The sequence below is a fragment of the Lycorma delicatula genome, chromosome 3 (assembly GCF_047948215.1).
Source record: "Lycorma delicatula isolate Av1 chromosome 3, ASM4794821v1, whole genome shotgun sequence".
Lineage (NCBI taxonomy): Eukaryota > Metazoa > Arthropoda > Insecta > Hemiptera > Fulgoridae > Lycorma > Lycorma delicatula.
The window spans coordinates 24,043,342-24,057,009 of record NC_134457.1 but is presented as its reverse complement, the minus strand read 5'-3'; the positions used below and the strand labels follow the sequence as shown (position 1 = coordinate 24,057,009).

General features: G+C 27.2%; 1 protein-coding gene across 2 annotated transcripts in view; it reads right to left on the bottom strand.

Annotated features, from left to right (window-relative positions):
* LOC142321450 (uncharacterized) overlaps positions 1-13,668 on the bottom strand; it is a 223,196-nt gene that overhangs the window by 34,563 nt on the left and 174,965 nt on the right. For both annotated transcript variants that reach the window (XM_075359537.1, XM_075359536.1), the window contains exon 3: positions 96-216. In XM_075359537.1, the coding sequence (XP_075215652.1) occupies positions 96-216 (121 nt within the window). The remainder of the gene's footprint in view (positions 1-95; positions 217-13,668) is intronic.

Genomic DNA, 13,668 nt, shown 5'->3' with positions numbered 1-13,668 from the left:
TGATTTATCATTTTCATTAATTAAAAAATTTGATTGAATAAAATTATCTTGAACAGTATGAAAAACAATATAAATATTAAATTAGAATAACAAACCTTCGGTTTCGTGCCAGACGATCCCTTCTAAGGTGACACTAGTACCAGGTTCACAAGGACCTAAACAATCAGGTTCTGTTATTGTGCCCACACTCGTACCCACACATACTTCCACCATTTCCTAGAAAAAAAAACAAGATTAATAAACTACAATAAAAAAAAAAATTACATTTAGAAAACATTTTGTTTTTATTTCAAACCAATCACATAAGTGATATAGTAATCACTTATGTGATTATATAGATAATCAATATCATGGAATTGTACATAATAAAAATTATAATAAAATTATAAGATATAATTATTATATATTTATTAAATTACAAAAACAAATTGTTTATAAACATAAAATTTTGCAGTAGAGTTACAAACGAGTTGACAATAAGAAAAATTAAAATACAACACGTATTTTTAACTGAAAGTTAGAAACTACTAACATATAAGCAACAGTAACTTATTATTTTGTAATAAATATAGTCATCAAACTCAATAGGTATCCTACAGTGCAAAAGAAATCTGTTTTATTATTTATAATCTTAAATCAGATAGTAACGCATCCTCATTACCCCTTACATTTCCACAATATTTGCAATATCTAACGGTTTTTTTTTTTTAAATTAGAGCATATAAAGCAATAAAAATAATGCCAATATTTGAAGCCACATTTGATACATTTTTTCCAGATATAACTGAAGATAAACAATACTAAATGTAGTTTCACTAAGTGAATAATCTGCATATTATTGGAAAATTATAGTAGATAATGACCATAGCATAAACCAGTCACTTAAAAAAATATGTATAAATGCATATGTATAAAAACAAATACATTTGTAAACCACAATCACATAAAAATAGGTTAACAAACAGGAAGCCAGAAGAAAATAGTAACCAAAGAAATTTACAACCTAATGATAAGAAAACACAAATTTACCTTGACCACAATAACCACAACCACTACAAAATGGAAACATGACTTTCAGAATGCAATCGTTAAAATCTTTTTGTAACGATTAGAGAATTATAAGTTAAAAGTTATATCTGTAAACCACACCTAATCCCATTTAAGGGGAGAAATATGTAACAAACAACTTACCATATAAATCTTGTGCTTGTAATTCTGATTAACAGATATTTTAATCCCCATCATAAACTGTAGTTCAAAAAATGATAAATTTTATTAATGAACAAGTAATTAAGAACAGCACATGAAAAATTAGCTTCATCTCTAAAAGTGTATCAGTTATCAATGCATTATCATTTATTTATTGATTACCATAATAATATTTTATCATAAAGTATACTTTAGAAAAAATCCACTTAGAAGAAACTTTCATGATAAAGATGGGAATTGTATTAAAAGAATTTTTTTCACTCAAATTCCTAACACTATATTTTTCACCATACAAAACAGTTCAACAATTGAACTAGAAATTATGAGTTTTAAAAAAATATATATATTTTTAAGTTAATAACATATGTACAGAAACATCAATTAAAAAATTTTTTTTTATAATAATAATAATCATATTTTATAAGATTCTCATACATTCTGATAAATAAAAATGCATAAGTCGTAACTTTTTTCTTTTTTTTCTGTTTAGCCTCCGGAACCACTGTAAGGTAATAATACTTCAGAGCATAAATGAGCATGTATGTATGAATAAAGTGTAGTCTTGTATAGTCTCAGGTCGCATTCCTGAGATGTGTAGTTAATTGGAACCGAACCACCAAAGAAAACTGGTATCCACAATCTAGTATTCAAATCCTTAAGAAAGTAACTGCCTTTACTACGATTTGAACCTTAGAACTCTTGACATCGAAATCAGCTGATTTGTAATGACTAGTTCACTATTAGATTGACCCGGTGCATATATGTCATAACTATCTGTTAATAATGAAAAATATTGTCACTTATTTTATAACTGGATGAGGACATTTTTACATAATCACAAAGTAAAATTTATTTTATATTCTAAGAAAATATGCAAAAAGGAATAAAAGATTACAGATATACATATAATAGTAAAATGTACTAAGAAAGACATAAATTGGACAAAATTCTTAACAACAATTATTGTAATTTTGGATACTTAATGTAAAAAGTATTTTAATGCAGAGTAGAGATGTCTTCTCACCTAGACAGTTGAAATAAAATTAATTCAATTAAATAAACTGAAACAGAAAATTCTGAATAGCCACTACAAAGAAATTAATCTTAAATTACTATCACATGATGCAGATACTTTGTTTAAGGTAAATTTTAGAAAGTTCTCTTTCATCAAAACTAAATTAAAAGAAATAATTTTATATGTTTGAACAAAATAGCAATCTGTATATGAAAGCAGCACGTTTACAAAATAACCTTGCTTTTTGTGCTTTAATCATCATCGAGCATCCTAATTAAAACTATTAATATACCATAAAAAAAAACTTCATTGTATTACTTATGTCTACCTCAATACACGTAACAGTCTATTCATATTACAACAAGAAAAGAAAAAGAACAGATAAAAATGAAAAAATTTAATATAAATCCTTTAATACAACTGTAACTTTTATGATGGGCAACATTACTGAAGTGATATTGCAAAAAATACTAAATAGGTATAATGACTAATTACATTAAAGCACTACATCTATTTGATTAATCCATAATCAGTTTGTGTAAATAATAATCAGCAAAAATATTACAGCACTTAATAAAACACAATGAAACTAAGATTACATTTTAATTATATAAGTAGAAGTAATATTGATAAAATCTTGATAATGAGAACAAATAGTTCCAATTACTTCACCTTGACAATACATGTAGTAAAATTATTATTACTACTACTAATTTCTAGTCAAAATTCAGATATGAGAAAATACAAAAACTTAATTCAAAAAATAAATTTAAAATTACTAACAAACCCGATCAAAATTCTAAAACATATTGCAAATTTAATTATTTCAAGATCTTTTTATACGACTGCCCAAAAAGGAGTATAATGTATTTAGGGTATACGTATATTTGCTCCACCATAGTAGCTCAACGGCTAAACCAATTTATGAGTAGATATATGACCCCACATTAGAATCCTCAAGTCACCAGGATTGTCATAGGATATATATATGTTTAAATAAATTTAAAAAAATTGAAAAAATCTATCAGCTGGATGAGTCTGTTTTGAATAACTCGCACCTCAATGCTTCATTCTGAATGATGAAACCTCATATGTCTGAAGTTGTCTTATTAGTTTTTTTTCTTCATGACTGCTGAGAAAAGGAGTGTAATGTATTTAGGGTGTATGTATGTATGTTCCACCGTAGCAGCTCAACAGTTGAACTGATTTAGATATATGACCTTGCGTTTGCATCCTTACATTATTACATTAAAAAAAAACAGCCATAGTTTTCCAAAGTAAAAAAAAACTTACTTCCATCATAAATCAGGCCCAATGAAAGTATCCTGAAACATTAAACTCTGAGATTATCAGATCTCAGACCACATTCAGGCTCATTCACATTTTTAAATCCTCCCTTTCAAAAGGTAGGATTAACGACTCTTTTTAAAGAGTAAAAATCACTTTTTTATTTAAGAAAAAGTACAATTCTTATTTGTACAACCTATCATGTTAGCAGCCATGTCTAATGCTTTACAGTTACTATATATCTTCACATTTCTTCAAACACGAAATTTGAATTTACCCACTCATAAATGAGTAAATCAAAAAATGGAACATATTTTCATCAAACAAATCTAACCATTGATGAAAATGCTATCCGTCTTTTTTAATCTAATCTTACAAGTATCTGGTTACAAAAGTCAATTAACTACAAAAAAAAATATTTATCTCATAAAATTAAATATGAACTTCCACATATAAAATAAATTAAAAATTATTAACTAGACTCCCCCCTTATTACATACATTTAAGGAAAAAACAAACTTTTTTTGAAAGTTTTTTATTTTATTTATTTTTCCCTGAAAGAATATCTTTAAAATTATAATACTTAGCCACTTAAAAACATTGCTAGTGCCGTACTACAAAAATAATTCATAAACAATTATCTAATTTTCAGATTAAAATAACATTATGTATATAAAGTACAAATCTGGTGTAAAGAAGTAACAGTTCACGTATAAGCTCTGCTTGACAAAGATTCCCACAATCAGGCACAAAATTAATTCAAACGAAATAATATTAAAGACATTTATATATTATAAAATTACTGAGATTGATAGCTTCAAAACCGAATGAAAATAATTTATAAAACACCAAATAAAATAATTTTTAATTAAATTCTAATGTCCCTTAATTTCTAAGAGGAAAAATCACATATTTATAGTTTAATTCACATTTTTTTATTTTAATTTATATCTAAACAAAATATCTCTTAGATTGTAATAAAAACAGTGATAACAGTTGGAAGATAATAAATCTAATACACCACACGTGTAATAATTATGTAATTTCATAAATCATTTTAGATTACAACTACAACTTTAACATTAAACCAGCTGGACTTTCATAACTCAAAAATTAAATGGTTTAGAGAAATTTTTAAATTTTTTTAAATTAGTGTGTGTGTGTGTGTGTGTGTGTTATGCATAAAAGAAAATATAATGAGTAAATTACAGCTGTTCTGCAATAACATACTTTTCTTGGATTTATAACAACAGATTAATTAGAAACCAATCATAAACACTATGATGATACAAACATTAAATAATGCAAGACAAAAAGTTTGTCACTTAATAAAATAATTCATTATTTTGAATGGTAAAAATTCTTTAATTTTTAAAACAATGAAACAAGACCATAAAAATGGCTACTAACAATGAAAATTGCAGTTAAGTGGTTTTTTTGCATAATAGATTAATGTATAAAAACTGTCATTTACAAAGCTAAAGATATGAATTTTAATATTCACTCATTCACTCTATCTCTCTCTCACCCCCTACCTCTCCCACTCATCTAGCCTTTATTTAAGAATTAAATTAAAATAAAACGTATGGTTCTTTTTCTGTATGAACCATACGTTTTATTTTAATTTAATTCTTAAATAATACAAAAATAATTTCTCATCTTTAACAAAACAAAAATAAATAACTATACATGTATTTTTTAAATAAATAATTGCATATACTAACCATATATGACCTGTTGCCTGTTTTATATAATCATTAAATATAAATTAAATATCTTGCGAGCAGTAAATGAATGATGAGTTCACTTATGACAAAATATGATTTTATTGTACTCTTCCAGTACCATCAACATCAAAACATAATTACTAAATTAAAAAATTGTAACACCTGTTCACACTATTGTACAATTAAAATTGTTATCAACCATGTCTGACCCAAATTGAGTAGTTCAGTCTGGATTTAGGCATGACTGACAACAGTTTTATTTGTATGTATGTATGTATGTATATATATATATATATAATGGAATATAAATAGATTCTTTTAATTTTAATATTATTTTTGAAAGTATTTTAATATTTATTTATATTTTAATAATTATGTATAAAGGCTTAAAGAATAATCACAAAACAATATGCCCAGAAATAAATTTATAAATGTTAAGTTACATTTTTTCTATTTGTACTATAAACTCGGTTGTAAGTTCTTCAAAAATCAGACAACAACATACAACATCATCATCCATACAACACTGATTTCAATTAAAAATAATAAATGAATAATATGTACATTCTCATGCAGCACTGGCTGCCACTGACTTTGCTTTTTACAGTATAACAAAAATAAAGTTTGATAACATGAATAAATCTTTTATTCTCAGCGGTATATAGACCAAGTTGTTATAGGATAAATTATAAATATAAAAACATAAATTAAAAGATAAAAAATAGACATGATTAAAGTCCATGTTATTAAATTAAAATACAAACACTGATATAATGTTAAGGTAAATAGGTGTTAAATGTTAATTAAAAAGGTGTTACTGAAAATTATTTTCAGTGCACATATTTATGTACGTATGGGAACGAGATGCATATAAATCATAAATATATATATATATATATATATTTCTTTTTTTTTTAATTCATCATTCATAAACATAATAAAAAGAAAATCTTTTAATTGTATTTTAAAATAAATTGTTGGAAAAATTTTTTTAATGGTTCAGCAATTTATTAAAAATGGTAACAGAAGCACAATAAAGCTCTTTCTCATAAGCCGAAGTATTGTGTTGAGTTACATGAAAGTAGTTCTGTTGTCTACCCACCGGGTTGGTCTAGTGGTGAACGCGTCTTCTCAAATCAGCTGATTTGGAAGTTGAGAGTTCCAGAGTTCACGTCCTAGTAAAGCCAGTTATTTTTACACGCATTTGAATACTAGATCGTGGATACCGGTGTTCTTTGGTGGTTAAATTTCAATTAACCACACATCTCAGGAATGGTCGAACTGAGAATGTACAAGACTACACTTCATTTACACTCATACATATCTTCCTCATCATCCTCTGAAGTATTATCTGAACGGTAGTTACCGGAGGCTAAACAGGAAAAAGAAAAAGTTCTGTTGTCTGCAACCCACCAGATTGGTCTAGTGGTGAAGCGTCTTCCCAAATCAGCTGATTTGGAAGTCGAGAGTTCCAGCATTCAAGTTCTAGTAAAGGCAGTTATTTTTATACGGATTTGAATACTAGATCACGAATATAGGTGATCTTTGGTAGATGGGTTTCAATTAACCACACATCTCAGGAATGGTTGACCCAAGACTGTACAAGAATACACTTCATTTGCATTCATACATATTATCCTCATTCATCCTCTGAAGTAATACCTTATGGTGGTTCCAGAGGCTAAACAGAAAAAGAGAGAGAGTTCTGTTGTCTGGTTTGATAGGGATGAAAATTATTATTTTTTAAGAATAAGTAACTATTCTTTTTAACAAAGGTTACACATTCATAAGTAAGTATAAAACAAAAGGTTAAATTAACTAACATATTTCATTTCCTAAATAATCTGTACAGTTCATACTTTTGAGTGCCACATAATGACTTGACTGCTAATTTTTGTACCTTATACAAGTAACCAGTAAACTCATTTTCACTTTTTTAGGAAGCCTCAAGAGATATCATTATTCTTTAGAGAATATATGTAAGCTTAATAGATATTTAATAACGATGACAAACTTTGCATTTTGTTAAGGTGCTTCCAAGCAAAAGAGTATGTTTTGATTTTGTTACAAATGATATTAATCTGATCAACTTAACAGAACTTGTCAACTAATAAAACACCCAGACACTTTGCCATCATTAATCTTTCATCATAATTAATGGGAATTCTATCCATGCAATGAGCAAACTAACAAGCACAACTGTTTTATCCATACTTAAATTTGTACGATTGCAATCCATCCAGTGGATGAACTGCTATCATAGAATTTTGAAATCCTTTTAGATAATTATATTTTGACATAGAAACAGTTGTATCATCTGCAAAAGTTTTAAAATGAATGGCTCAAAATTATAAATGACTAGCGTAACAATGAATGGCTCAAATGAAAGTTCGAGCTTGTACTCACAAAAAAGCATACCACAAATGAATAAATGGACTTAAAGCAATGAATATAATATTTATTTATAATATAATATTTAATGTATTATATTAAATAAAAAAATCTTTCTAAAAATTATTTATTTTTTAAAAAATAAATTATTATTTCTAAATAAATATAATTCTGAAAATGATTAATGTTTTCCAAATTAACAATATAACACTTTTAGTATAATGTGTAAACTACAGTGTTTTATTAAGACAAGGGTACTACTGTAATTCTGTTTGGTTTTTATGATCGTAGAAATATTTTTTACATATTTTAACAAAAAAGATGAGAGGATTAATGTAACAACAATAAGTGAAAAGAAATGTCAATTTGGCTGGCCAAATGGTGTGATATATGTATAGCATACTAGAGAAATAATCATATAAAAGTGTACATCTCTTTCATATACGTGAATAGCAGGTTAATTTTTATTATGCCAACATGCTGCCAGAATTCAATAAAAAATTTCACTATAATTTATCAATATTTCACAATAATAAACTTTATAGATATCAAAATAATTTTGAAACTATAAAATAATGTTAACATTAAACGAGGACAATAGCAAATAAATTAACTTGGAAATGATGTATGAAATATGTATGTATTACATACAAACATATTTTTAGTAATCTATTGATAATGAAAATTTAAAGAGAACTGTCATATTTATGTAAACAAATTTAATATACGAAAATGCTGGTTTGATACTTGGCTTTTCCAATTAACAATCATGTATATATTAACTTAAAATAAACATATCTTTGAGCATATTTTATGGTTCAATTATGAAAAAATTATGTTCAATAATGCATAAGAGACATGGAGAACAAATCGATATAGTTAACATGCTCCACTGTCCATTGGGTTCACAAAGGTCATGTCAGTAACATCTAGCTGAATAGGTCTAAACTCTCTCATCAAAGAGTACAATAAATTAACATTACATTCTACCATTTCATGACAAATGTTATGCACATATTGGATCAAACAATGCAACAGGATTTGAAATGGTAACTCAGGATTACAAATAAAGCAGGTAACTAAACTACATTGACTCTCTCCAATTCTGAAAAACATGAGTATACCAATGCATAAAACAAATTTTTAGTCATTTATTTTGAAATCTAAAAAACTACAAACAGTGAAGATAGGTAGAGAAAATAAATAATAATATCCTTATGTTAGTTTCAATCCATTTTGTTATCAAGTTTTAAAACTTAATACAAAATAAGTATATTACACTAGCATTCTGTAGCAGAAACATAATATCAAGAAGGTCACGAGTTTGAATTCTAATCAAGCACATTTTTCATTCACTATAAAACTTCCATTCCAAATTCCCAGGCACAAGCCTGTCTGGTAAATTAATCATAAAAAAAAGAAATTCTAGTGCTGAATTGAAGTAATGTATGCAACACATTATTTTACAACAGAAAGTAGAAAATTTATTTTGTTGCTAATACACTATCAGCACCAGAATTTCTTATGATTGTGATGCAATGAAAACAACCGAGGTAAAAAAGACAACTCTTAGTACTGATTTATTTCCAGTTATGTTGATCACTAAGCAGCCAGTCATTAGGACCATAGTCTTTACACCATAGGGATGAGCAATACGAAGATATCGCTTGCAAGGCTGAACATCACTTTCAGTGGACTTGACATGCTGAAATGCAACCATATATTTAGCTTAATGAAGAAAACAATGAGAGAAACCACTCCACTCCTTAACATTACCCTTAACATACTCAGATATAATTAAAAATTATATAAAAAACAACTAAAACTGAAATATAAAAACAAGAAAAGAAATTAAAAATGTACAAGGTGTGGCTATTAAATAATGAGACTAATGCTGTTACAGAAGAACTGTGCATGCACCAAATTCATTAGACCGATAGTTGTGTAGCATGAAGCCTTCTCTTTCGATTGTTCCCACTCCAGTTTCTGCAGACATATTAGTCTGGCTGTGGCCTTTATTTAGATAACATTTGTTTTTTTGTTTTGCCAAAAAAAATTATAAGTGGTTTAGCAGGGCAAAGAATTGTCATGAAATTTCATATGAAACTTGGAAAAACCGCTACTGAAACTTATTTTTTATTAAAAATGGAATATGGTAATGAATTTTTACTATGTGTGCAGTTTTTTTAATGGTTTAAGCATTTCCAAGATGGCCAAGAAGACGGTGAAGATGATGTTCACCCGGGCTGCCCTTCCACATCAAAAACAGAGAAAAAAATATTGGAAAAAATTGGTAATCTGATTCGATCTGACTGTCGGTTAACTACTCGTGTAATTACTAAAACTGTAGGAATTAACAAAGAATGCATAAGGAAAATTTTACATAACAATTTTAACATGCAAAAAGTGTGTGCGAAAATGGTGCCTAAAATTCCCACAATCAAACAAAAAGAAGCTATGAAAGAAAAAGCGGCACGTGTCATGAAAGAGAGCTCACAGAAGAAGACTTCCAGCACTATTTTGAACAATGAAAAATTTGCACGGCGTATTGTAGAGATAGAAAGGGGGAATGAATATTGAAGGGGATAATAACAATAATTTAAAAATAAAATATTTTACAGCATTAGTCTCGTTATTTAATAGCCACATCTTGTAATGTGACAGGATGAACAAAAAAAACTGGTAGTAAAAGTACTGTATAATAAAACCAATCACATAACAGTTTTCCACCTAACTCTAATCCACATGTATACATAGTTTTAAAAACGGCTACAATTCATATTCAAAATAAAAACTCACAGATGTCACTGAACTTTCTTGGTATTTACTTAAAATTTTACCTCTATAATGGAGCAACAAAAATGAAAATTAATTTTACTCACACAACCTTACTTATTTCTTACCTATTTATTTACACATTTGCTTATCAAAAAAAGTTACTAAAAAATGTTTACATTGTTTATTTAACCAGCAAAATTTTATAAAAACATCTACAATTGTTAAATTTGATGTTAAGGTACAAGTACCATAAAACAGTAATATTGTTGACTGTTTGAACAAAAGATTACATTCTTGGAACCTTGTACTATTTCTGAAAAAAGAAAATTAAATCTTTCAATTTCACAGTTATATTAATTTAGATATTTCATGACCCACATAATAAATATTTTAATTATAATGATTTTTAACAACTAAAAACTTTTCTTTTGAATTTTTCATGGTAAACTTACTAATTTGGTTTTCCTATGTTCTTTTTCTATTTTCACATCCTCAAAAAAAAAATACCCACCAACTCAGTACAAATAAAATTAAGCAATGCTAAACAGTGTACAAAATCCACACTAAAATTGCATACTTCTGGCACTTTTAAGAGTAATTAAACCAGTTTTCAGAAGTTTAGCGGAACAAGAACTTCAATGAAGTAATAGCCAACAGATCATTCCATAATATGGACTCATGCACTGAAAAATGGATTTTCAGGTATACAGATTCTAATGGTTCCACAGTGTTATGATTCATTAGTATTTAATGATAGCAAAATTGGAGATTACAAATAATTTAAAATATAAAATTTAATCAAATAGCAACATGATTAAATCATGTACGAATTTGGGTTACTGACAAAACCAGGAAATTGATTAAAAACAGCTAAACTATATTACAGTTAGAAGAAACACAATGGATGAGAGTAGCCAATACGATGTCTTACAAAGAGGTGAAATACACTAGAATTAGTTAACTTTGCTTTGTTTCCATTCATTTGCTTTTTACTTAAGTTAATTTTGTTTTTAAACGCATCTTCCATTTTCTTAAAGGAGAATTTTATCAGTATCTACAAGTCGCAGGCTGACAGAATTTGTAAAATGGTTTCATAAGGCACAAATCTATTAAGTAAAACATTGTAACTTTCTCATGGCATAATAATTCAGTTTTAATTTTTAAGTGAAAAATTTAGTGAAATTTTTATTGATTTAAACATTTTTTAAATGATTTCAAGTAGATGCACGAGTGTTTGAAAAACTAGGTCTATTTAAAGATTGCAAATAAAATTAATACATTCATGTGATTGTATTCTTTATGAAGGATGACAAATGGGATGTAAACATGGTAAATAATTTAACATAGACAAGATGAATGGTAAGGGCCCCTTACAAAAAAAAAAAGGATTAAGGATTGCAAACTTTAATCCTGGAAAATATCTCATTTATAGAAAAATAATAAAAGAAATATCAAATAGATAGGCTGAACCCGTAAAAAGTTTTAAAAATCAACAAAACTAATTTTTAGGTGCATGGTACTTTTTCAAAACAATTTCAACAATAAAAATTTGTAAGACATAAGTGAAATTTTAATTAACACCAACCCCTTTTAAGCTAGAGTAGTCCTAACAATATCTCCTCACACGTTTATCCATTTTTATATATATACACACATACAGAGACACAGAAACAGTGACAGAGAGAGAAAGAGAACTTTTTAACCAAGATTTTATCATTAGGAATATTTCCAGTTTGATACACACTATAAAAGCTGGAAATAGAAAATTCAACAGTAACGTTAATAAGAAAAAAAGTGCTGTCACTAGAATTAGAAAAACTGCTTGTAACAATAATATAGATTTATCACGCAATTGATAATAAAATTCAAGTGCACGTTTCATCATTCACAGAGTTTTAATAATTAAAAATAATGTTAACATCATGTTTTATAACATCAGGGTATGACAAGTATAAGGTTCCTGTAAGCTCCTAAAACTTTAAGAAAATATTAAAAAAATAAATAAATAAAATTAATGACTAATTTAATATATTAAAAATTATCAATTGTACATTATAAATCAGAAAATAAAAAAAATCGACGCCAGTAGGAAATCTAAGAAATTTTCAAACAAATCTTATATTATAGAACATCAAAGTAATTAAGCGTGGTTTGGGCGGATCAAAGCTGCCAGAAACCTAATGAATGAAACAGTCACAATTCCCGAAACGGGAAATACAGTCACAACCCTCACACCATCATTAGAAGCCAGTTGGCAGAAAGCCAAATCAATCCACAGGGAGATTTAACCCTTGGAGCACAAATGCGCCCTCCTAGCTATGTTTCAGCAGAATTGATGCAATCCAATAATGTCAGTATAATCCACCCATTATATCAACAGCTGTGCTCAGTAACTGTCATATTTTTCTTGTTAATTTTTAAAGATACTATCAAAAATAACAATAAAAACTACATAATAATAATTAAATTGTTTATCCATACCTTAATAGAAATTGAATTAACAGTAAAATAATTAAATCTGACTTTTTAATAAAAATACTTACAATAATCTCTATGTATATCATTAGTAAAACACCCATATAAAATTGGAAAAAAGAAGAAATTGTATAAGTGAACTCTGTATTCAACAATTACAATAAAACTAGATAACAAAACAATCAATATAATTTACAAGTACTGCTGCACATCCACGTGTGTGCATGCGTGCGCGCACACACACACGCAGAGAGAGAGACAGAGAGAGAGATAATACCATAATGAAAAACTTCCTGCATTACAATTGTGATTACAGTTCAGTTAATATTATAACATAAACAGAATTCAAATTTCATTCTGAATAAATTTTATCAGTGACATATCTTTCTTTTAGTGAACTTATCTTTACTAACATATTATATTTTTCTTTTAAAAGTAAATATTACAGCAATTTAAATTATTGTAAAAAAAAAAAAAAAGTAATAATGACACTTGTTTCTAGATATTTAGATAATTAATTATTATAATACATAACACTATTAACTAGCATTAACAATAATTTAAACAACAGTTAGAATAATTAACATAATAATTAATTTTAAATACATATACATGAACAAGTTAAATTTATTTTCATTCCTAGCAAAATTTCATTTCTAAAATAATTTTTATACAAAACATTTTCATCAATATATTATATTCATTATATAATAAAAGTAGCTGGTCAGGCCTCACTTCGCTCACCCTTCCCTGTCTAGCCAGGGGGCAGAACCCCTAGAACCCCTG